The 27,619-nt window shown below is 29.3% G+C and overlaps 1 protein-coding gene across 1 annotated transcript in view; it reads right to left on the bottom strand.

Annotated features, from left to right (window-relative positions):
* Positions 1–27,222, bottom strand: part of LOC119688328 (serine/threonine-protein kinase pakD) — a 46,779-nt gene extending 19,557 nt beyond the window's left edge. The window contains exons 1-6 of the mRNA XM_038103006.1: positions 26,067–27,222; positions 25,414–25,754; positions 12,102–13,485; positions 7,876–7,974; positions 7,372–7,498; positions 5,750–5,846 (exon numbers count right to left, since the gene is read on the bottom strand). Of these exons, the coding sequence (XP_037958934.1) occupies positions 5,750–5,846; positions 7,372–7,498; positions 7,876–7,974; positions 12,102–13,485; positions 25,414–25,754; positions 26,067–26,430 (2,412 nt within the window). The 5' untranslated portion in view covers positions 26,431–27,222. The remainder of the gene's footprint in view (positions 1–5,749; positions 5,847–7,371; positions 7,499–7,875; positions 7,975–12,101; positions 13,486–25,413; positions 25,755–26,066) is intronic.
* Between the last annotated feature and the right edge of the window lie 397 nt (positions 27,223–27,619).

The raw sequence follows: 27,619 nt of genomic DNA, 5'->3' as shown, positions 1-27,619 counted from the left end.
GAAAACCGAAACAAAAAACAATACACAAAAAATAATAATAAAAAAAAATATAAAAAAAACTAAAAAAAAATAATAAAAAATAAAATATAAAAAAAATAATAATAGTAACTATCATGCTTGTTAAGGGTTAAGTTAACAAGATAAATAAAATAAAAATCCTTCTAAAGGAACAAAAGCAAAAGGCAGAACAAAAAAAAAAAAAAAATAACAGAAATAAAATAAAAGCTGTTATAACCTTTGTCGTCTCTATGTTCCAAGCCAAGCTAAAACTTTATTCACAATTCGGTTGCAATGTAGTTACTTCCGCCATTTGCAGTTGCCGCAGGAAGCATTTGTTGGACATTTGAAACGTGCCCGGAAGCTTATGAGACGATTTTTTTTTTGCATTCTATTTTTTGATTATGCAAAAATATTGTAAGACTACTTTTAAGCTTTGCTCGTTTATGGAAAATTTAGGAAATCATAAATGCAAAAGTAAAGTTAAAAACTTAAGCTAAGTGCAAGTAAAGTGCATCAGATTCCGCATTCCGAAGCATCGAAAATATTCTAATTTTATTAGAATGAATTAATTTCGCAAAACCAAACAAATAGAAATAAATCTAACGTCACAAAATATTGAAGTGATTATGTCTCCTGATTCAACACAACACTTAATTGCCTTACTGACATCAAGACGCGAACATCACCGGAACGTGTCACATTTCAAATACGATTTATACTCTAATATACTTTTTCTATTTGAGATAATGAAGCAGCAAACATTCTAGATGATATATACATACAAGGCAAACTCATTGAGTCAACAATAACAAACATGCGGCAATAATTTGCAATACCGTAGATACTTCGGCTTCCGGTATGTGATATTCAAAAGCACAGGCATGATATTTAATGTCACAGCACAAAGTGAATTTTTTTTCTTCGTAGTATGTGTCTATGTGTGTATCTATGTGTGTTAATCTATGTTTGTGTTGTATTGATGTGTGCCTCTAACTCAGGCTTATATATGCGTACTATACTGTCTATACTATGGAGTGTTGAGTGTGGAGTATGCAGTTTGCTATGTAAATCTGCTAGGACAGCGGCAGCTAATTGTGGCGTAGGTTACAAAGTACACAGCTGGCGTTGACACCTGTTAATGCCACACTTGCCCAAACAACGGAACAGGAAATACTAAATAAATAAACCATAGATTATTTTTTTGTCATTTAATGCTAAGGGAAACTTTTTGATATGTGCACAAATACTTCTGTACACATATGGATCATATATCCATGTGTTCATATTGTGTATAACATACTATATGTTTTGATGTTATTAGCATTATGAGAATTTATTCAAATTTCTCTTTTTAATTTTATACATAATTTAATCATATTAATGACATAGGAAAAAGCATAGCACAAGCTGTAAGGATTCACTTATTTGTGCTTGGGTTGTGGGAAAAATTGCCATATAAAATTTCAGGAACACTTCAAGCATCAGGCTTTGTAGTAATAACATTGGTGTGTGTCGTAATGAAATAATTTTAAAATAATATTTTCATGAATATGTATTCTATTTAAAGTAATTTTTTAAAGTAATTAAATTATTTGATAATTATAATGATTTCATTTGTAATAATACTAATTGTAAATACTTTTATAGAAAAGTTTTTATAGAAAAGTTGGTTCTATACATAATACTATATATAATACTATATATAATACTATTTATATACAGTTCTATAGAAAAGTTTTTATGTAATGGTAGTTCATATGATGCTGTAGAGATATTGTTTTATATAATACTATATGTAATACTATAATATTATGTATAATACTATTTATATATAATCTTATAGAAAAATTTTAGTAGAAAAGTTGGTTCTATACATAATACTTTATATAATACTATATTACTATATACAATACCACTTTTATAGAAAATTTATATGTAATGGTGGTTCATATGATGCTGTAGAGATATTGTTCTATATAATATTATATGTAATAATATAATACTATGTACAATACTATTGATATATATAGTTGTAAAGAAAATTTTTTACGTAATGGTTGTTCATATGATGCTGTAGAGATATTGTTTTATATAATACTATAATATTATGTATAGCACTATTTATATATAATCTCATAGAAAAATTTTTATAGAAAAGTTGGTTCTATACATAATACTATATATAATACTATATTACTATACCACTTTTATAGAAAATTTATATGTAATGGTGGTTCATATGATGATGTAGAGATATTGTTCTATATAATACTATATATAATATTATAATACTGTGTACAATACTATTTATATATAGTTCTAAAGAAAATTTTTTATGTAATGGTTGTTCATATGATGCTGTAGAGATATTGTTCTATATAATACTATATATAATTTTATTTTTATAAACTTTTATAGAAAAGTTTTTATATAATGCTTGTTCATATGATGCTGTAGAGATATATACAAATATATGAAGCAAATTTGCCAGCATTTTTGAATATGAGTTAAATTTAAGGAGATATTTTTGTTTGCAGACAAAATTCGCAGATAATAACGTGATTGTATTTGAATATAAAAATCTTGCCAAATTCTATCCAGCGTAAGTGCCAAATTATTTTTTTTTATATTATGCAAATACGTTGCATTCGACGTCTATACAGACTATCTTTATGTTCCTAAGTGAAAAATTTCTATGTAATACTAAAAGGGATGCCTAAATCTTACCAAAGTATAGCTAGTGTAAATAAAAAAGTAAGAACTAGCAGTAAATATAGGAAACAGAATGGAATGTTTTAAAAACTCTGATTTAATTTATTAAGATAGATATAATTAAACCAGAACGAGTATCTTCTTAAGTAGAGGTAGGATAGTGGAAAAGCTGACAGTTCGTCAGTCAGCTGACATTGAAGCCATAACTGAAGTCACATCTTTAATGAAAATTTCAGAAGTTGAAAACAGTAGAAGCTATAAGGATGATTGAGAATTTCTGAGAGAATTCTTCCGAGTCTGACAAATTTAAAACGAGACTGGTAGACATTCCTAAGGACATTCCTTTATTTATCATTTTATTTTATTTCATTATATATTATTTTTATTTATATTATTTATCAAAAATTATTTCTCTTACATATTTTAAGCTTGGATGTAGAAATCTGATTGTAAAACTTTATTTTCGAGTCTGTGAAAATGAAACAGAACTGATCTGCTACTGTTATAAAAGAGAAAGTTCTGACACTATCTACACCCAGAAAAATAATTTTGTTCGTTTAACTAAATCTCAGGCGAAAATATTCTTCCTCAACGCATCATGTCGATTTTTAGCTATTAAAAAGTATTAAGTCTATTAGATCATCTTTTCAAATATCAATAACAAAATTATGAAGTGCTGATATCTTTAAAATATCTGGTCTAATAAATTAATAAACCTATTGTTTGAAAATGTCTAGACAATTCGCGATTTTTAGTTTATGATTTACATTTAACATTTCCAATAAATTTTGTAATAATAAAGCACTATTAAGCTTTATCTTAACACTATTTATAAGGATTGCAATATTGTATTGTTTAGCATATATATATATATGCTATTAATTATAAATTATTAATTAATTATTAATCAAGAATAATGTATGTTTAAAAAGCAGTGGGATACTAGTGTCAATAACGTAGGAAAATTTTTTGTATATTGTCTGGTAAATTTTGTATACCAGAGTTAATTGTTAACTTTGACGGTAAAGTACGGCTCATAACTTATGTCTAGGTTTTAATCCAAATAATGGCAATAGGTATTATATATACCATAGTTGTAGGCATACTTTTAACGGCTATATTGTGTGATACATTAATATACATAAACTAATTTCAAAGATTTTTAAACTTGTTTGGATTTAGAAAATGTTTCTGGTTTTTCTTGAAAGTTATGCTGTGTTTATTTGGAACGTAATATGGAAATAATTTTCATGGTCTGAAAAACGAGTGCTTGAGAGAGCTTACTCTTGTTTTTTTTATTTTTTTGTGGCTTGCCGTAGTGAAGACTTTCAATTGATATGTCATGACTATGTAAACATCGTTTATATATATTGTAGATATTGTATATATATATCGCTTAGAAAACTAAACGAATCAATTGAATATTTATCATGTCTATGTAACATATACAAAGATCGTTTATATATATTATATATATATATCGTTTAGAAAACTAAACGGATCAATTGAATATTTATCGCTTTTTGAACGATAAAAAATAAATGAAGAGTGAATGTATTCTTCACGTGTCTGGTAAGTATTTTTTTTTTGGTTTAAATTTTGCACTACAGGGATACAGGGATATGAGGTCTCAAAAACAAATCCATGAGAGTAAAAACATTTAACGATAAAAAATGTTTACGTTCAGAGACTGTACAGTATTTTTAAGTGCAAAAAATATTTAAATAGTTTAAAAATAATAATAGTTAAGAATAAATATTTTTTTAATTAATTTTTTTATAAACTTTTAATACTTTTTGTAGAAACCTTTACTATTTTAACATTGTAAACATTTTATACATTATTAGCACTTTTGTACCAAGAAATTGTTTTATATGGTATACCTTACATAGTTTTTCTACCATATAATGGTCCTTCGTTTTCAACAAAAGCACATTAAGTATTTTGATTACTCATACGCCCTGTTGAACATTGGGACTTACAATTTGGAAATGAGTACATATCCACATGTGCGGGTATTGAAAGAAGAAATTGTATTTAATGTTATAAAAAATAACTGAAAGATCTCATATAAATCATTTTCATTTGAAGTTCCGAAAGAGAAATTATTGCAGCAACAATGAATCATTTGCTTTTCAAAGCTAGAGAGTTTTGAATATTCCTAAATAGTTATTAAATATAAAATGTATAAATGTAAAATGATTCTACTTTTCAAATATTGTTATTAAGAATAAAAAATTTACTCAATTATTGCTATTAAGAAAAATAACTGAAATTATTAATTAACTAATAAATGAAAGGACCTCATGGTAGTTACTTCAAACAGATAACTTTAAGTTAAATGCAGTATTTTAATAATTATTCGCTTTTGTGCCATTTGATATTCCATGAAGTAATTAACTCTTTTCGGTGCAGGTCCTGGTTTCCTCAAAGTCAATTCTTAATTGCAATTGCATCCAGCGTTTGTTTTATGACTTCAAACAACGTAAAACCACAGCAACTAACTGTGAACCGTGCGGTGCAGTGCGGTGCGTTGCGTTGCTGTAGCGACTTCGGGGAAAATGGAATGAAATTTAATTGTTCAATTTGGTTAAGAAACGATTTTAATTGCGTTTTGAACGTAGATTCATGGAACTACAATAAGGCAAACGCAACCAACAATTCTGCAATTAATTTTGTGTGCTTTGCCATTATTTTGAAGTCATCACTCATTGGCTATATATTTTGCACCAAAACACCAAAAAAAAAAAAAAATAATTAATAGAATTATATATAGTATCGAGTGAAAGCTCTGTTAAGTGAACTCTGATAGTGTGTTCACACCACCTAATTTTCTTAGCTTGTTCCATAGTATCTCTACAGAGCACACTTTACAGGTAGGAGGATAGGTTTTAATCAATTAAATAATTTTTTTTTGTTGTTTCATTCAATGATTTTAGATTCCTTTCATATAAAATAAACTAGCAACAGGTTTAAGAGAAATTTCCATTTCTATAGAAGCTTTTCTGTATAAATAAAATTAATAAATCACACGTACCTGTGCTGATATTCTTCCTTTCTTCAGTCGTTGTAAGTCAGTGTGGCTCCAAAGGCTTCTGGCCCATGGCATAACGTTTCTAAGATCTTGGTCAAAGCTATATAATAAAAAAAGAAATTATAAGAATATTTTAAATACTTTAAGTGAATTTGAAATTAAATAAAAAGTTAGAAACCACAAGAATATTTTATACAAATAATATATAATATTAACCGTCATTTTTTCTTTCAGAGTTGTAAAAGAACAGCATTAAGTCTGGTTGAAACAAATTGGCAACACTTTTTAAATACTTTAAATGCCTGTTTTTGACATATGTTTATTGTTATGTTGTGTACAATATGCAATATAAAAATTGTACTTTAAAAATTAATTATTTTAATAAAAGAAATGAATTTTAGAAGGAAATGGTTAACATTTTTTTCTTCTGAATTAATTTTTTTATTTATGTGTTTGAATTTACAAGTATATAATATGCTCATATGATTTTAATGGGCGACTGGAATTTTGCAACATATTTCCAGTGAGCATTCACAATAGACTGATTTTCGAATTTGGCTGCACTGAAACTTAAGACGTTCAAATTTTGTCGAGTAAATTCTAACTCTGAAGATTTTAAGAGCATTGTTGTTACTTCACATGTTTTCTTTCGCAAGTTGCGATTATTTTTTGCTACTCTGAAAGAAAAAATTATGACTAAAATAACATATAATATAATAATATTTCTATAAAATAATATTATTCTATTATTATAATATTATATATATAATAATTTATATATATATATATAATAATTTATATTATATAGTATATTATATGACAATATTATTATATTCTTATAATATAATATATAATTTTAGTTTCATCAGTTTAAATAAGAAAAAAATTGTCTTTAATTGTCGGCTCCTGCTGGCCCACTTCCTGGCTACGCCGTTTATTAAGCATATTAGTATATATCAAATAAAAGGACATCGAATAAATTCTTATCAGCTAAACTATCATCTTCATCTCTGGATGAAGGTAAAAACGAATTTGTCAAAATATACATATATAGAAATATATTAAGACAAACGTTCTTTAGTTTATACTTTGTGGCATCCTGAACGTTATGGCGTAAAACGAAATATTATTATATTTACATTACATATATGATTGAAAGAATATCTCAAGCCATAACACAGCTACATTCAAAGTTTCTTCTCATAATTATAAATTTATTACTATTTTTATAATAAATGAAAGAATTAAATCCATTAGAATCGGCTGAAAAAAATAGACCTTTCACTCTTAACTTTATAGTTTGCTTGTTGCAATATGCAGCCTAACTAATGTCCTGATTAGTCGATATCTATCACATAGATTTAGCATAGAAATAAGTATTGTTTTAAAATTGTTTGTCTCCAGATATATTACTTTATTTTTTTTTTTAATATTTGCTAATTATATTTTATTAATAAATAATAGGTACATCCTCAGACTAAATTCATAGAAATTTAATTGATTAAAAATTACATAAGTAACACTATAAGTACTTGTGAATAAAATAGGTTATATATACGTATATAAATAATATATTTAAGCAATTTCTGATATAAGAAAATAATTTAAATAAAAAACAAACTTACTTAAATTCATTTAGTTTATTATGCAGGAACTTTCGTATATTCCAAGGTAAATCATTATGCCCATCAATTAAAGGCACTTGATCTAAAAGTTGCTCCGCCACACTCAAGCGCTCCTCGAAGGGTGCACCTAATAGTGAAATGGTGAAAAAACAAAATACATTACTAATAGCAACAACAAATGCAAATTGACAGGAGGAACGATATAAAGAATAACAACATTGAAAATGGCATTACTCAGCCAAGACAAGTGGTGCTGGTAATGGCAATGGCGATGGCGATGGCAATGGCGATGGCGTTGGCGACGGCTGCAATAAATGTGGCAACTCTGAATTTCTCAAGCACGTTCGACCGACATCAAGCACAGCAGAAGTCAACATTGCTGTGTATTTTGCATCATCGCACAGAACCGCACAGAACCGCACAGAACCGTACAGCACAACATGGCTGAGCAAAAGACAACACATCCGATCCCACCGAGTGGAAAGTAGTAATTGATTTACTTACTTGCAGCCACACGTAAAGCCAAGGGAACAGCAACACTTGCAGCGCCAATTATTAACAATATTGAACTAACTGCAAGCCAATGTTTTGCAGCATCGAATCCTTCATCGCACAGTTGCAAGTTGCATGCATATCAGTGCAAAACCAAGCCAGACCAAGAGTGATAATGGCATTAGCAAGACAATCCATACGAAAATTATCATTGACAATGACAATTTGTTCAGCACATTGCAAAATAAAAGAAACAATAATTAGAATATTAAGCTTTTATATTTTTTATTTTTCAACTCATAGTAAATATATTTAAAGATAATTTAGTTGAATAAATTGGATATTAATTGATGCTTAAATTATAAAAATGTAGTTTAAATATGTAGTTTTTTATGTAGTATTTTTTTTAGCGTTTTTGTATAATCTGTATAAATCTGTATCTGTATAAAGTCGGAGTTCTAGGTATATAGAAAGTAAATTAATTTTTAAAATTTAACTTATACGAAAGGAAATCTTTTTAGAATTGTAGTATTTTAATTGTATTGATATGGATTGTATTTTAACCTCATCATACATGTTTGGCTCGGGAACTATAATCAGTGCACTTTAGATATATTCGTTGGACTTTTAATAAATATTTTTGACGAATGATGATATTTGGTGCTAATAGATGATATATCAGTTCTTTCATAATATTTGAATAGCACAAATTTTACAATTCAAATATTATTCATTATGCAATATATTATATATTACATAAATAAGATATAATAATAAATAATATAAGAAATTTATTATAATTCACTATATTATTTATGAAATTTTTGGTTTTTAACGACAGTTGTGACGAAAAAAACTACTTTTTTAATATAAACTATTGTTTTCAATTGAGAGGTTTTTCGAAGAGTAGTGAACTGCAACAACAAATTTAATTATTTTTAATTAAATGAGTTTTAAGCTGCCCATACAGTAACATCGAGTATTATCGAATACAGAATTATTTTTATGATTTTTTTTTTAGACTGTGCAGATACCAAGGGTTGAACTCAGATTAAGTTCTAATTAGCTAATTGGCACAAAGCCTTACTTGACTTCCATTCCTCTAACTTGTAGTCTTGTTAATTTGCTGTGAAAGTTCATTAACAAATTAACTGTAAAATAATTATTAACTATTATAATTAATAATAGTTATTCTTAATTGTAAAATTTCAAACTAAAATTTTTATATTTAGTTTGTTAAACTATTATCATTTCTTTAATAGTACATAACTCAAGTTATTGATGTCCAATAGATGTAGTTCTGCAGACATAAAAAGACACCAAGCGGGTCTGACTAATAAAATTACGGCAAAATGCACGGAAATGATTTATCTCGCCTTATAAATATGAAAGATTCGTGATTTTTTTATTAATAGACAATTAGTGTACATACCTTATGTATCTTGAAATTAAGAAAGAGATTTTAAAAATTTCATTTTTTTTTATTATACTATACTGTACTATGTTTATACTATGTTATAAGCAGAGCCAGCCGCTCACTCAAGAATATATGTAAGTTTTGGAGTAGATCCACTTAAACCCTTTTCATAGTTATAAACATCGAAAGAAATGAAACACAATTAAGTGATATATTGTCCAAGTGAGAGAACCTGTATTGATAGTGTATTTTGGTGTGTGCCTTGGATATCTACCATCCTGAATAAAGTTTGTTAAAACAGCGGGTACTGACTATGTATTTTGTTAACTTTTCAAGAAAAATTTATTTAAAACATTAGTGCATTATATTGAATATAAACTAAGAATATTAGTTTTCGATTATTTTTTGGGTCTGAAATTGTTAAAGATATTTTTTGGAAACCAGGATTGATTTCAAATATTATCAGAATTTTAAAGATGATAGAGTTACTTTATAGTGATTTCATTTATATAAAATATTCAGGTCAATGTAGTACCACTAAGAAATGAATGTGGATTCAATAAGTTGAGATCGAAATCTGTTACATTAAATTTAGTGTCCTAATGATAATATTTCAAACAAAAGTACATTAGTATTATCTTTTTCCGAAAAGAAAATAATTACCATATGCTTTACTTAACATTAAAAATGAGGTAAAAGTACTAGTATAGGTTTTTCTTAAAAATACATCAATTTTAGTTACTCCCATAAAGGAAATAATCATCACTTTCTCTAGCTAAAGTTAAAAAGAAAGTGAAAGAATTAGTAAAAATTTACTTAAATAGTCAAATATAATATAGTCGGGAGAATATAAGTGAGCATTCATCCTGCATCTGTTCATTGTTAGACAGTCGTCCTGATTTATATGAATACACTAGGTAAAATATATCTGTGATATTCACAGAGAAAGTTGTCATCTGGTTGCCATTTCCGCAGAACTGATACCATGATAACAAAAAGCAAAAACTGTAGTTTATATAGTTTATGTATATTTAGTTTATGTAGTTTATAAGTAGTTTATATTACTGTACTTATTCTACTAAATAAATCAATAACGCGTATCGCAAAGGGCCTCCTATTTGGTATCGTGTGATATTCTGAGAAGCTAACAGCCTGACAGTTTGCTATAATGAGTTCTGTAGTAGCTTGCCAAGACGAGGAAGAGGGAGACGATTAAACGAGGATGACCTGCAAATAATCAGTATTAAGAAAAAAACGTATTAGTGAACTAAGAAAAATAGTTCGGTATAATCCGAAATAAAGCTTGGGAGTTGGTATGATTGTGTAACCTAAGACTACTCGAGAGTTTTTTAATTGAGGACTAAGCTTGTTGCAGTGAATTGGCGCCACCCACATTATCCAACCTTATCTAAACTAAACTAACATAATTGGCATTGAAAAGTTTATGACTCTCGTTTTTTTTTTCTAAATCATGTTATTACGTGAACTTTATGTCTTATTCTTGCGAATAAGATCTTGAATTATCTACATTGTCTAATCCAGGGGTTTTCAGGGTATAAAAAAATGGTAAAAGACTTTTGGATTTTTTAATATTATGTTGTTATATGGATTTTATGCCTTGTTCTTACAATTAAGTTCCCAAATTATCGATATTGGCTTTATAGGATTTTTAAGAATATGCAATTTCTCACAAAATATTGAAACTTTATTGAATAAAAGTAACATATGATAAACTTCATGGGCCATTGGTTTCATATATAATTAAGCTTTCAAATGTATTCTGTATAAATACACAATACATACACAATAAATACAAATTTAATCATTTCTTATGGCAACACAACAATTCCATTTGAAAATGTTGCCATTATAAAGTTTTCAGTCGCAGGAACATATATACATCTATATAGATATATATACCTACATACATCTGGTTTGAATTGAAAGGTTTCTTTGCTTCCATGTACGTTTAATAATTTTACTAATTATTTTGCAACAAATTGCTTCTTGGTACCAACAACTACAACAACACAGGCACAATTTAATTTTTCGTAACTATGACAACGGATTTTATTGCTCCTAATATTAAAGGCAGTTGAGTAGCTTCCGTTACTGCGTCAAACTCGTAATTGGCTAATTTTTTTCCTATTATTGAGAAGGAATTCGGATCCCATTTATTGCAGTTAGCTATTTCATGCGTATGTGTGTCAATACCAAAGTTAGCTGGAGTGCATCTTTTGTGGGAGCTACTTCTGTTGTTACGATAACCGAAACATGAATTCGCCTAACGAGCACTTGCAATTAAATTCGCAATGGCATAGCAGACGCTGCAGATTTCCTACATACGCAACATGCATTGAAATATGCAAGATACACGATCAAACATACCAGAAAACCAACAAACAGAGTTCACATATGCGCATAACAGGGATGTTACCATGAATTGCCTTAAAGCAGCAGTACGGCAGTACAGTAGTACAGCCGAGCCGTACAGCAGTACAGCAGTACAGCCATACAGCGGTACAGCAGAGCAGCTGTAGCAAAATAATTGTGTCAGGCACGATTGTATGTCATGCTTGCTGAGTGTCATGCTTGAACACTGCACGTTCAATATAAATTCATAATTGAGTATTGAGAAGTTATGCGAGTTTACATGTAAATTAATAAAAATTATTTGCATGATTTTGTATGTGTGCGTTTGTGTGTATCTATGTGTGAATGTATGCGTGTATTTATTGTTTATTGTTTATTGCTGTGCGTGTAAACGTTGTACGCAATGGCGGAAAACAGAAATCAGATATGCGAAATCAGTTGAACTTACGGAATGAATTAGTGCCAGAACTGGAGGAGCCACGACTAGGACACTGTCGATGCTTCCATGGCATAATGCTCGTTACGCTAGCGTGCAGTTGATTATGTTTTTGTTGTTGAGATGTTGTGTGCTGCTGTTGTTGCTGCTGTTGTTGTTGTTGCTGATGATTGTGATGCTTGTGGTGTACCGTAGTTTGGTGATTATGCAGATGATGTTCATGATGATGATGATGCTGATGCTGATGTGAGTGTTGTTGCTGATGAAGTTTCTCTTTAAGGCCACTGTTTGAGCTATCGAGTGTCGTAAAGGATGCATTATTAAGTAGATGTAATGCAGCACCAAAACTGCAACTGCTGTTGTACGCGTCTGTGGGTGTATTAAATTTTTGATAGGGCAAACGTGTTGTTGACGACACGTGATGCCCATCGATGTCCACCAAATTGTTAAAGCTGCGACTAATCACTGGTGGTGGCGGCGGTGGGCGGCCATTAAGCCAATCGTTCTCATCGCCTGTATAAAAAATGTTATGTTTGTTATTGTGTTTATCATTTGCATTCGATGAAGCAAAATTTATGCTACTTGTGCGTTGTTGCTGTTGTTGTTGTTGCCCGAAATAGTCACGTGAAAAATTTGATAACGATTGTGAAAAGCAACGACAACGTTCCGAGATGCGTTGCGGTTGCTGCTGCATATGCTGATGCTGTTCCTGCATTTGCTGATTGTATTGTGCTAGTTGACGTGCACAATCGCTACTTGCACCAATTGTGTTATATTTACTGAGACTTAGTGTGCTGCGACTGTTTTTTAAGTCTCGTTGCGATTTGAATTGATCAGATATTGGAGCAATACCTTTTGGTCCTGCACGTAGAAAACATAATGAAGGATCCGTTTTTTTTGAGTTTGGCATAAAAATATCATCTCGTACGTAGGGCGGGAGATAGTTGTTAAAGGATGTGCCTAAATTGCTGTCAACATGACACACATCGGGTTTCGAATTCGAAGCAATTGTTGCCAACGTTGCAATGTGTGATTTATTTGTGTTTAGGCTTGTGTTTGTGCCAATAATCTCTGTTCCAACTGCATTTGCACACTTCAATATGGATGTGGTGCAATCATCGATCATGGAGCCAACATCAATGGCACTATTGGCACAGTCACTTAACATGTTGCCATTGCATAGTGTTGCTATTGGTTGTTTGTTGTTATTGTTGTTGATATTATTTAAGTTGCTGTTGGTGTTACTAGCCACGCAAGTACCTGTAGGACACTGTTGTTGTTGCTGTTGTTGCAATTGAAACAAACGCAAACTACGCATACTGCCATTGCGTTTTAATGTCGGTGGAGGTGGTACGGGTGGTATGTTGTCCACATCCGATGATGATAAAGTATCACTCTGCAAAAAATAAAAGAAAAAAGTTTATTAAACCATCGAGATGACAAAAGGGTATTGGTTTCTTATGAAAATAGAGTAGCCATTTTTTCTAAAATCTCACTATTTTTTTCTTTATAGATAAATTAAAGGTTTATAATTTATTTTTAATAGATAAAAGAAGAATATCTTTTATTTAAATCACATAAGATTTTTCAGATAAATGAAGGAAACTTTTCAATTTGATGAAGTGAAATAAATAATTTATTTTTGTAGCGCTCAAGTCTAAGTTTCTTTCTTTGATTAACTAAAATTTAAAAGTCATGGAGATAAATTTATAATACGTGGGTTTAAACTTTACCAAAAACGTTAAATACAGAAACTACGAGACATTAAACAAAATTGTTTTAATATATAAAAGGGTTCCTACTTATAACATTTTATATACTCCATTACCTTGGGTTTTAATTTTCTCTACTATATCCCTGTGTGTGTCTATGTTTTTTGAAATATAGCTTTTCAGTTTCTAAATTAAATAGCTTTCTTATCAAATTTAATAATTTGATTTAACTTATTAATTATTAATTAATTTAATTTTTTAAGCACCTATTTTATCGTCAGTTTTTCCCTCTTTAGTGGAACTTTAGTCTGCAATCCTTTTCTGTAACGGATGTCTTTAATTCCTAAAACTTGGGCAATCCATCTAAACTTGAATTAACTCTAACAACTTTTGCGTACGCCTATTTTTCCTTTCTAAAACATGGGCAATACATATTAATCTTTAAACTTGAATTAACTCTAACAGCTTACATACGCGGTTACCATTCATTCCTAAAATTTACACAATCTTTATTAACTTCTAAGCTGGGATTAACTTTAATAACTTAGAGTTTTTTTCGCTTCAGTATGATGCTGATGCTTTAAGTTAAAACCGAAATATCGGAAAAAATTAACTATTAAAATTCTGAACATTGTCCAAATTTTGGCTACTAGCTTCAAAAGTGTAGCGTAGATGTCCACGAGCATTTGTAATACCTATAACCAAGATAATTAATAGCAATGAAATTTGGATGTGAAATATGTGTCACGATCTGCCTGAGGTTCAAAGCTATAGGCACATCAATAGTTTCGACAAAGTGAATGAACTTAAACTTGAGGGTTGCATTGCTTGAAATTTTTATGTTAAGTTGATGATAAAAAAGGCGCAATTTGTTGTTGTCTTATAAATTTTTGGGGAAAAATTAAAGACTATTCGAAAATTATAAAGACTCGAATAGTCTTTAATTAGTTCATATGAATCATTGGCAGTGAGTAATTTAATAGCTTCATTACTGTTTGCTCACTAGTTTTAGCGGATTAAGGACTAATCGGAATTCGCATAAAATGAGTTAGCTGATGTTTTCTAGCACATGTATGAGTAAAACGGGTCTTATAATTTTTTTGAAGCATGTAGTTCATGTCTACTTAAAATTCAAATATTCTTAAACTAGTTTATGTGAAATCATCGCTAATTAGTTGTTAGAGATTAAAGACTAATCATAATTCGTGTAAAGTGAGACAAGTGAAGAAAATGGGTCATTATTATTGTTACTATTGCTACTCCATTAAGAGCTCAAGGAGTCTAAAAAAGTTTTCCACTGGCTTCTGTTTTGTGCTATTGCTCTTAACTCGTTCAACGATTTGCCCGTCTCCTGCTGAACTGCGCCTCTCCAGGTCATTGTTGGTCTGCCTTTGCGCCTAGTCCCCTGGGGGTTCCAAGTAAGTACAGCAAGGGCGACATCTTCATAAGGCATACACAGCGTGTGTCAAATTCAACCAATCCAACGGACCATATGCCTTTTATATCTTATAGCTCTAGTCTAAATGAGTTTGGAAAACTTTGTAAGTAGTTTATATGGACTCGTTACTACCACGAGTTTTATAGTATCTTTACTGTTTAGTATAATTGGATGTTATGAATTATACTCCTTGGACCTTAAATATATATGAGTTAAATGAATCATACACCTTTTAATAAAACGGATTAGTTTTAGTCCATTGTATGTATTATTTGTAATATTGCATGATGGGATTATTTTGTATTTAAAACTCGGTAGCTGGACCACAAATGTGAGAAGCCCATGTGCAGTTTTTTGGAAAAATACAACTCTGAGATTTTGCAGTAAAAACATATCTCTAGCAAAAAATAGTAGCAAGTTTTCAAAATGGAGTCGTATTTGGTTAAATAAAATTTTTGAATTATATATAATATTTTCCTATCAAAATGTTTATTGTTGGTAGTGTGTGTGTATGTGTGTGTCTTCACCACGTATTACAAAAAGATATTATAACTTAATATAAGTACACTTAAATGTGCACATACACACAAATACTCGTACATATGTACATATGTTTACACATTCTCGATATTTTTAATGCACATCTCACTATATTGTTCAGAATATTATGGTGTGTAAAAGTTTTAATCTCATAATTGCTCAAGTACGCTCTTAATTCTTTGCTAAGTAATGTGTGAAGTTTTTCTCATGCTGAGCGGAAACAAAAACAAAATTTACGCAGTCTTAATGAGTTCATATTTTATACTTTTTAAAGTAATAAATTCGCTGCAATGAAACCCAGTGAACCACTGAACTCAATGATTTCTCAAAAGAGTTTGTGTGCTATTTTGTTTATTTGTTTTTTGTATTTGTTTTTATTTGGTGTGCTTTTTTTTCTGTGTGCCATACAGTGCTGACTTTCAACTGACTTGAGCAGAGTTGCATTGGGAAGGGAATAAAAGTGTAAAATGGCACGACAAACGAAAAGGCTCGGAAAGCGAAATGTGTAAAGTTAAAGGATATATGCATTACTTATAAACCAACTTCCAGTGCATTTGTGACGTTGCACTCATGTAAAACAGCCACACGGTACGAACGAACACACAATCACGTGTCAGTAACGCAAACGTAAGTATAAACACAGAAAGTGAAATGAGAATGTATTACATATTTATGGATGTAACCATGTGACCCATGAGTTGGGAAATAAATCGGCATATTTACAGTTAATTTCATATGCAGTATTGCGATATATAAAAGAAAATTGCATTTAAAATTTTTCGAACTAATAACTTTGAATTAGATATGAGTACCGTGAGGTTTGTTACCAAACGCTGACACAGGGAAAACTATTTAAACTATGCTATAAGGTTATTTGGTGATCTGTAAGTGCCAGTTGTGACATCAAAATAAGCATGTTTTCACATTAGTATAGTTTAATTAATCTAACTCAGAGTTTTAAGCAAATATCTTGATCAATTTTTATGCTATATATTATGCATTTGTACTGGCCCAACTAACTCTTTGATTATATTTTATATCAACTGTCTAGGCACTATTTTAGATATGAGACTAACGGGCAGATGAACAAAATACAGTCAAAGTTTCTTAACTCAAACTTCTTAATTCAAACTCAAACTCGAATTTTCTATAACTCGAATAAAAATATTGTCACATACCAATACGAATATGAGAGAGTGCATTCTTTAAGTCGAATTTTTGTTTTAAGTATGAATCTAGTTTTGTGTTAGGGAAAGTCCTTGTTTCCAAACCAAACGTTTAATTTTTTTTATGTTGCTTCTTTGTGCAAATGCCATTCGCTGCCAGCGTGGTTTAAAATAAATAAAATAAATTCCAATGCTACTCTTAACGATTATATTGAGCTTGACAATGAAATTTGTATATCAAGCTTTTATGTAGATGACGATATTATTGAGTATTATAGATCTGAATTAGTGGATCCGAGTCTAATCGCAACGGAAAGTGAATATGAGGGTTCGGTTAATGAAATTCTTCAATAGCCTTCCAAGAATGAAGTAGAAAATTCATTCAAAATGTTGAATTTTTATTTACAAACGAATGATACTCCAATGGATCATCGCTTAAGGCAAATAAAAAAATTCTTTAACTCGAAGTCTCCATAAGTTGAACCCTTTCTTTGCAAAATGGTACTTCGTGTTATGGAAGTTTGACTACATATGAAATTCAGTAAATAAAAAATGACTTAATTATTTCAATTATTCTATAACTGGTTTATGCTTTCATGCTAATATAACACAGCAAGTGAGTTTGTTAATGAACTTTCACAGCACATCATCAAAACCCTAAGTTCGAATACACTGGATAGGTTGTACTGAATCGGTTGTGTTATTAAGTTTTTTGCCTAAAATTTTTCAAAAATTACAAAATACTTAAAAATATAATGGTCAAGAAAGTTGATCTAAATATGCTTGCTAACAGATTTCACTTGAATTTAAAGTGGTAATATCAGTATCTTTTAAGTACGTTTTCCAAATTTTGTCCATTTTTACATTGAATGAATCATCAAATTGAAAAAAGTTTATATTCCTAATTGACTTAGGTGTTTTGTGTCTAATTAGATACAAGCATTTATAAAAAAAATTAATATATCTAAATAGGTTAGATCTCATAAGTTAAAGCTATAAGCTGTAAGATGTTATAAGTTAAATATGATTAAACATTGGATCATTTGGTAAATTCACTTCATTAGATTAGAGTTAATTGATTATTTCTTTCAGCTTATCTGTTAAATAATATAAATAATAATATTTTAAATAATGATTTATAATTAGTGTAAATCTTAACCGAATCTAGCCTTAATATAGGACACCAACATAACAATACAATTTTAAGCTTACGCTAATAAATCGTAAAGGAATAATTATAGCTAAAGCATAAAATAAAAGAAAATAAAATGAAATAAAATAAAATAAAATAAAATAAAATAAAATAAAATAAAATAAAATAGAATAAAATAAAATAAAATAAAATAAAATAAAATAAAATAAAATAAAATAAAATAAAATAAAATAAAATAAATGAAAATAAAATAAAATAAAATAAAAATCAGTATACTTAAACATTACTGAATGCTCTAAAGATGAATGGAACTATTTAATTTAAAATAGTTAAATTTAAAATTATATCTAACAATTTATTTTAGAAATTGTATGTTACATTCTCCTTTATATACGGGTAATTAGATTACTAAAATATGCTAAGTTTGAATTTGGCGCTGTTGTAGAATTTACTAATAATCCCGGAACATTTCCTTCTCACATCTATCGTACAAAAGTCGTGTATGTGTGCTAAGTCTCCAATTAGCCTCGATTTGTCCTCATTAATAGTCTGGCAACACTTACACATGGCACAGCTTAACTGCATTTACACATACATAAACACAATTTTACTTCCGGCTTAGAGTGAATCGAAAATCGTAAATCAGTAGCAAACAAGGCCAATGAAATATTGGTTCTGGTACGGAATGGAGTTTATGGCCTTACTAGGAGCGTGAATGTATTGCTAAGTAACCAATAGAATGTTTCTCTTACTAAAGAAATCATAATATTGACTTAAATCACAGAAATGCAAAAAAAAACAAATCTTGAGGTTTTATTAACTTTTTTATTTGTTCTTTTAAGTCGTGTTAGTCAATGTTGGGTATAAGTATGTTTATAATATTTTAAAACAAACCTGCGCTTCCGATTTTATTTGAATGTGCAATATATAATATATATTATTAAACTTTTTTTAATATGCATTATATCATTCTAAGCAAAGGTAACTTTGGAGCAAGTATTACTTTCAAGAGTAACTTTGTCAAAACATGGTTAAAATTCTTTGGTACAATGTCACAACCTGTGGAAGATAGCTAAGCAGGTAAACGTAACGATCGTTAAAATCGTAAAGGTTGCTAATATATTTTGGCTTAAGGTGTTAACTGAATGTCAGAATATCGAGACTACGGAAATTCACTGGAAACTACGGAACTCGTCTCGGGAGATGTGTCTAGACAAATTTATAAGCTCTCCGTTAAAACTAAAAGACAGTTAAAACTATTTCTTTAATTGGTACCGGTAGAGACCCTGTTGTATATGCGTGGCAACCAGTTTAATCGATCTACATACTTATTATACAGAGAGTGATCAAATCAGTATTTTATTTATATTTTATTTTATTTTGTGTCTTGTATTGTTTGAAAAAAATAATTTTTATCACTTATTTCCCTTCTTAGTTCTTTATTCTATTTTTATATCATATTTTTTTTTTGTTATATATATTCATTGCATATATTTTTCATTAGTTTTGTTTTTTCTTGTTTTTTTTTTATTAAACATTTTTTAATTATATATTTTCTTATAAAATATTTTTTTAATTATAATTTTTTATTATACATATATTTTATAATCTTTTTATTATATCTTTTTCTATCATATTTTTTCTATTATGTTTTGTTTGAATTATATATTTTACCTATTACATTTTTTTATAATATTTGTTCTGTATTATATTTTTTTTATCAATATTAATATTAATTTTATTAATATTTTTTTAATTACATTTTTTCTTATAGGTATAATAAATATAAATTTTTTTTTATTATATTTTTTTTAATTAATCTTGTTTGTTACATATATTTTTTATTATAAATATTTTTTAATATATTTCTTTTTAATAATATTTTTGTTTTATAAATATTGTTTTATTTATGATTATTATTTGCATAAATATTTCATAATTTTTGTTTTTTATTACATATTTTGTTATTATATTTTTTTTTTATTATGGTTTATCTATTATATATATTTCTTATTATTTTTATTTTATTAAATTTTTTGTTATTAAATTATATATAAATGTATATATTTAAATTTTATTAAATTACACAAAAAAATCACACTTCTTCTTATTATACTTTTTTTTATTATATGTATTGCTTATAATATTTACTTTATTATTTTTTTTAATTTTTTTTCTATTATATTTTATGTATATATATTTATGTACTTTTTATTATTTTTTTTTCTTATTACATATTTTTTTTTCATATATTTTTTGGTTACATTTTATATATATTTTTATATACCTTTTATTATTTGTTTTTATTACATATTTTTTTATATTTTTTTCATCACATTGTTTTTAATATATTTATTTAATATTTTTTTTTAATAAATATTTGTGAAATGTGCAATTGAGGGTTGACCTAAGAGGGTTGGCCTATCATATTTAATTACATTTTAAAATTGTGGTTAATTCACTGCAATTGTAGATTAAATGTATGGAGTTTCGAATCCAATCCAATAAAATCGTAGACATACTGTTAAAAATGTATTTAGAGTGAAATGTGTTGTTTTTAAGAATTTAGAATTCTTTATGCGATCACTTAATATTTTTTATAAATATTTCCCTTTCCAGAAAATATAAAATGCATTCATTGGCAGTCAGCTAGATATACTTCATTTGAAGGAAAATTTTTTTTAGCGATGAATCTCTTTCTTAAATGATTTCGTAAATAAAGCGAAATGCAAAACTGTAGAATTTGAAGTGAAGAAAATCCACATACTTTTTATGAAAGTCGTTTATATCCACAAAATTAATACTGGGGTGTAGTTTATATGTTGTTAGTGTTATTGGAACTTTGTTTTTTTAAAAGTATAAACAACATTGTAGTTGCCATCAAAAGAGGATGCTACAAGCTGATGTTTGTATCATGAATAAGATAGTTTATGGCTTTGTCCAGGCTTGTTTAAAACTGAGATAGAGCTTTCAGGTGCCCCATTCCGTTGGAAACTCGACGATACTTCCAATATTACTATTGGTTAGATATTTGTATTTATCAGAATAACGACTAATGTCGAAACGCATTGTTTTTCTTTAGCTAATTAAGGATGATTCGATCTTTCTCCCACTGGACCTACCTACCTATCTAAGATAGTTTTGATTTGATTGTAATAGTCATTTTAAAAAATTATACAAGCTATAATTTATTTAGTGTAAAAAGTAATTAGATAGTGTATAGATCCATAGAGCCTACTGGTGGTAAATAAGGCCATAGGGCCTACTAATGTGGTACAATAACTTTTGATTGATTGATGGGAGTTTTTGTGTTGCAATAAATTTTAAATATATTTTTGATTTACAATTTTTTTGATTTTGAGACTTAACATACTTAACATTCAATCAATTTTTTGTTAAATGAGTGAAGTTCTCAGTAATGTTTCTCAAATTAATTAAAATATATTAATCTGTGGAATTGAACTTGTAAAACCCGAAGTATACAATTTCAAATGAAGAGTGGTAGAAGAAAATTTTTCAACTTATATGGAGATATATATTTTAAGATATTATATTACTGTTAATTTTTCGATATAATCACCTCGTACTGCATCGTTGATTCAGTCATCAACGATGCAGTACATCAAGAGACAATTATATGAACCCAAAATATGTAATGTATCGACAAATGTTAAAGTTGAATTGTGGTTGGAGTAAGTATTTCTATGGGAATAAATATCCTAAGGTCATTTTAAACACACTTACAAATGTATACATCAATACATAATAATGCAAAATAGAGTGAAAATGGTGTGTATATTCATCCTTATGGAAATGGCTTCTATTTAGGAATTAAGTTGCTACTTACTTTGAGGTGAGTGAGGGAACCTTATTAAAAATTCAACAGAATTGTGTCTAAAAGCAAATACTATAATGTATTTCAAATGCTTGCTTTATTTTTATTCATCTTAGTATTTTGTTTGAATTGTTATGTTTTAATTTTTGTGTTTTTGTTTTTTGTATTTTTTTTGTTTTTTTTGTTTTTTTGTGTTTTTAGAACGCATTTGCCCAAAAGACATTTTAATTAAAAAGTTTTTCCATTAGGTGCGCACATGTGTTTTAATATTAATTGTAGAGCTTCAGGAACAGTGAAATTCAAGTAGAGCCCACCTTTGACTTTTTGCTGTTACAAAGTCTAAAAGAAAAAAGTGAAGAACGTGTCTCATTTTCTTTGTTTATTTAGGCCATGTTTTGTAGGAAGGATGTACGCATTTCACAAAAAAGGAGAAAGTAAAAGAAGTTAAGAAATTTACATAGTCAAACCTGTTACTTGACATAGAGTTACAAAAGGAAATGCATACTACTTTTTGGATGAGTTTCCTCTCACACCTTGTTCACATCCTAGCAACTTTTAACAGTGACTTTTTTGAACTATCAACAATTCAAATTAATTTATAAAAGAAAAATAAATTCTAACATTAACATTAGTTTTTCTATTTGACAATCTAATTAATTTCTATAATTCATAAATAGATACGTCGGTACCCATGTATTTGTTAAGATTTCAAATGAAATATAGAAACTTGTTTCTCATTGTATTCAGTGTTAAGCTCAATATTAAGATACGTAAGAGGAGCGGATATCCAGAGAGATCTGAGAGTCGATTCAGTCGAAAAATACATTAAAGATCGTGCTCTGAAACTGTTCAATATAATTGACAGTCATAATAGTCCAACTCTCAGCATCCTAAAAATACAGCGAAATTTGATAAACACAGGCAGATACAAAGACATCAGATCCATCATATTATAAAGCCCCGTATTCAGTTATTCTTAGTGTGACTTAAAACAGTCCACAGATAAAATAGAGTAAAGGTGCTGATTCATCAACTCAGACATCTGAATATCAATATCAATATTAATTAAGCTCAATAAAAGTTTTTATAATATAGGTATATTAAAAAATATATACCATAACTCATTAATGTCATTATTAAAATTTTTATAATACAATGGAAGAAGAGATTCTAATAGAAAAAAGTTGCAGTATCTCATTTTTCAATTTTCTTTAATCTTAGTCTGATAAAGTGATAAACAATGGTTCAGTCAAGGCGTAAATAAAGGTTTTGAAGATATCTCGGAGTTAATAGAGTAAATAGAGTTAATAGAGTAAAAGTGCTCAAGTACACCTCAACTAGCTTCAACATAAGAAAACTAAAATTAAATATCCCCTCTTTTCTTATGCAATTCTCAGCAGAATTAAGTTCTCAACAGAGAGATCTTAATCAGATGTCTTGCCCAGATATTTAATTCTATTTTTTTACTTTTTTAAACTTTTTTAAAATTTCTGCAAAAATCAACATGACCTTTAAGAAAAAATTTGTCAGTAAAAATCATAAATGAAATTAAAATTAGCTTAAAAAGAATCAAAAACAAACTTTTTCGGTGAGGAAAATATACTACTATATTATTTAATATTTTATATTATTTAATATATTATTTAAAAAAGCATATTTTATTAAAATAAAAAAAAAACCCTGTATTAACTATATTTATAAACTATATATAACTGCTATATACTATTAGTAATCGGTGAAAGTATAGGTAGATTGAAAAGATTTTCAAATTGTTAATTCGTTAAAGAAATAAGATGTATTCTCTTAGGAATTCAGTCTAGAACTATCCATCTGACTGCATGGGCTAAAGTATTGTCATTCAAGCAAAAAATTGATGACAGCATCAAAATAATGAAGAAATGACAGGAATATTTCCATTTCTAATAACAGCCAATAACACTTTATATCACGTTGGTATTTTCACAATATTTAAGCTTGTATTGAAATATCCTCCATCTTATAACATATGACATAGCGGTGTGTCTTTTAGTATATTTCAAATTAGTGCCGGGTTATTAGAATTTATCCTAGCAATTGTACTGCTGATAAACTTGCCATAAGAAGAATATTTAGTATCCCAACATCAGTCTTGATGTCACTTGATGAAAAATAACTGCCTTAATTGTGATCTGCCAATCAGTTCCAATGAATATTCTATGGTTCTGATAGTAACGTTCAACGTTAAAATATATACACCTATCTATAGTATAAAATTTAAATTTTATACTTTTATGTTTAAAACATAATTGACTATTTTGCATTCATTACATTTTTATTTTTGAATTGTGAATACTTTTAAGCTAGAAGATAAATTTATGTATATAAATTCAACACCTCGACTACCCAGTCGACTACCCGACTACCCAGTCATTGTCGTATCCTCAGTTTTTCAATATATTTTTGAGTAACTCGAATTGATTTTTTTTTTAGATTTAAGGCATAATATGTACTTATTTTAAGATAACTTAAAAAAAAGAAGAAATATTTATCTGTTTATCTATACCATATATGTGTGCTTGAAAGATAGTTATGTTTTCACATAGCACCATTGAATAAATCAACCCAAGTACATAAACACCTGCTCCTGCTTCTACTTTAGTAAGGGAACTGTTCCCATACAAAGCTAGCATTTTCTGACGTATCTTTTAGGTTTTACTTATACTATCCTAATCCAGTGTTATGAGTTGTTGTTATCTTATATATTATAATATGTTATATATTATAATTAATTAATATTATTTTAATTATATTATTATTAAATTGTTATACTCTTTTATGTTACAGAGGTCCTTTAAATTAAAAATAACGATATTTGGAAATTCTAGTGAAAACCCGTTTAACAGAACATGAGCTCATTTATGCCTGAAGAATTAGGCCCACAGATATACAATAGAAAAGTTTGAAATTAATTTAAAAACTTGCTTAAGGATATCCTTAATTTGGATCGGAGAACCACCGTATTGTTTTGATAAAACGGGCCAAATTCTTTGATGCTTACTTTGGAGATATAGAATAAGCATTTGAAGAAGGAAAAATTGTGATTCTCGAACATACTTTGGCGTGTATTGGGCAATAACATAATGTATAAGCAACGTTTCTTTCTTTCTACTTTGTGCCAGATCTATGGTGGACTGTAATAATTTTAAATAAAATATTTTCTTATTGCGTTGGAATAAAATTAAGTAATTTTTGTTTATTAAAAAAAAATCAAAGCAAAATTTAAATTTACTAACTTAACTTCATAAATTGAATAGCTTTAATTAAAAGAAATTTTAATTAAAAGTAATCTAATATTTCCATTTTAATTGAATTTTATTGAAATGAACTGCTTTTCTATAAGCAACGAAGAGACATGAAACTTTCCCATCAATCATAACCAAAAGTTTAAATAATTTATAGTTCAGAAATAATTAGACAACGAATTTTCAGTTTTGAACGTACCTGTAAGTCTTCTTTGGCATCATTTGTGCTATCGCTGCTACCACCCCCGACTCCTGCGCCAATACTGCCACTTAGCGATAATTTACGTTTGCGTTCACGCTCTAGTCTCATTAGAATTTGTGCATTCTGTTCGCATGTGTATGTGTGACCTTTGTGTCGGCGCTCCAAGCTATACTGATACAATGGTCGCGTGGGATCCGGATTAATTTCGGTATCTGCACCAGCATCACAACTGCACAATGATTGATTGCTGCGTCCTTTGCTGCGCCTAAGTGAGCCACGATTTTGTGCTATTCGCTGCTCATTGACGCAATTGGAAAAAGTTACATTGTTTTGTGAGCGCTGCATTGGCATGGCGTGTTGTTGGGCCAGGCTACTATTGGAGCTACCGCAATGTCCTGCTGTAGCTGCTAATGGATTAGTTGCTACGCCTGTACAACTTCCAGAACGCAAAAGCTGCATTGCCGTGTCTGAATAATGTGAAGATATTTCATATTGTTCAAAACTAAGATCGTGTGCGCCTCCAGCTGCTCTAGCGCCATATGCTGCAGACGGTGTAATAGCCGGATAACTGGGCGCTATTGTAGCCGCAGTTGGACTAAATGATCTTAGTCGTTCACAGGCGCGTATACCACTTCGTAATGGAGTTGGTGTGGTTGCAGATAGGCTGCCTTTTCTTTTCGTTGGCGATACATAATAAATTTCGCGTTCATCGAACTGAACTTCAGCAGCCGACGTATTGCCATTGCAATTTCGTCCAATTGTGGTGGCTGTAGCTGTTGTTGCGGTGCTACTGGCAGTGCTGCCACCACTGGTGCTGCCCATATTTGTGTGATCTGACAGTGATTGTAGCAGTGGATTGCGTGCTGTGCCGTTTGTTAGCGTTTGTGCTGCAGGCTCGTTAGCAGCGGGATATGTTTTACCATCTTGAGTTGCGTTATACCCGGTGAAATAACTGTCGCGATAATTTTGTGATTGATGTATGCGAGCTTCAAAGGCGCGACGTAATTCTGTCATTTTTGTAACGATATATTCTTCGCTATGTACTTAATATGCTTAATGCTTTAATATTGCATATGGAAATATTTTTTTGCTTTATGAGACGTTGTTACACTTTTGGGTGTCACTTAGAGGATTTGAACTCTGTTTCTACTGATAACGCACGTCATCGTATCTGCTTCATAACTGCCTCGTTTTGTGCACATTGCAAGGTGAATGCATTCAGGGTGACACGCAGCTCATGAAAAATGCATGCAGCAAGCTGTCAGCAATTGCAGCAAACTCTTCGGTTAGAGTTTGTGCTTAGTTCTATATATATTTTTTTCTACTTAAGCTTTTGCTGCTCCTGCTGCTATGTCAATGCTGTTGGTAGTGCACTTTGCATTTAAATTTGTTTTAACATAATCAGTGGGAACGCACTGATTTTGATATGCCACTCCTGCTGGTACTATATGGCTCTATGGCTCTATGGCTCTATGACTCTATGGTTGTATGGCGTAAGTTTGCAGCTGTTTAATTTCTTTGGTTGCAGTTTCTAGTTGATGTTGTCTCAACGCCCACTTAGAAATTAATTTTAGACGTACATTGGGTTGGATTTATTTTTGCATTGCATTTGAATTTTCCCTCCTCGCTACACTTAACATCACGTTTATTTTATTTTATTTTTTTTCTTTCTATTTTTATATATAAGTTCAAAAGTTACTTAGCACACATAAATGCAATCAAGCGCCATCTGTCGTTCTCGCTGATGTCTTCAACTATTTCTTGACTTTAAACTTGCTAACAGCTTTCTTGTGGCACTTCAGAAATTCGTTTAAATGCTGCAGTTTAATATATGGGATTTCGTCCCATCCGGGCGTGCTTGACGCTGCGATAAATGAAGCAAATGCCGTGCACAAACGGAAGTCTGCGGAATGATTAAATGATTATTTACTGTGGCAAGCTAGGTTCTGCTTTACTATTCATGTGGAACTATATCCATAGTAGTAACACGTCATACTTGAAGTATTGATGGTTAACTTCTGCAAAGATAAAACACAAAGCAATTAAGTTTAATATTATTTTATTGATTAATTAAACCTCAAAGCAGGTTTTGTATACATTTATTTATTTATTTATATTCATATTATTATTATTAAATAATTTAAAAAGTAAAATTTTATTTTTTATATAACTTGTATATTCATGGAGAGAACCTATGCAATGC

Source organism: Teleopsis dalmanni, chromosome X, assembly GCF_002237135.1.
Source record: "Teleopsis dalmanni isolate 2A chromosome X, ASM223713v2, whole genome shotgun sequence".
NCBI lineage: Eukaryota > Metazoa > Arthropoda > Insecta > Diptera > Diopsidae > Teleopsis > Teleopsis dalmanni.
This window is presented reverse-complemented; position numbering and strand designations above follow the sequence as displayed.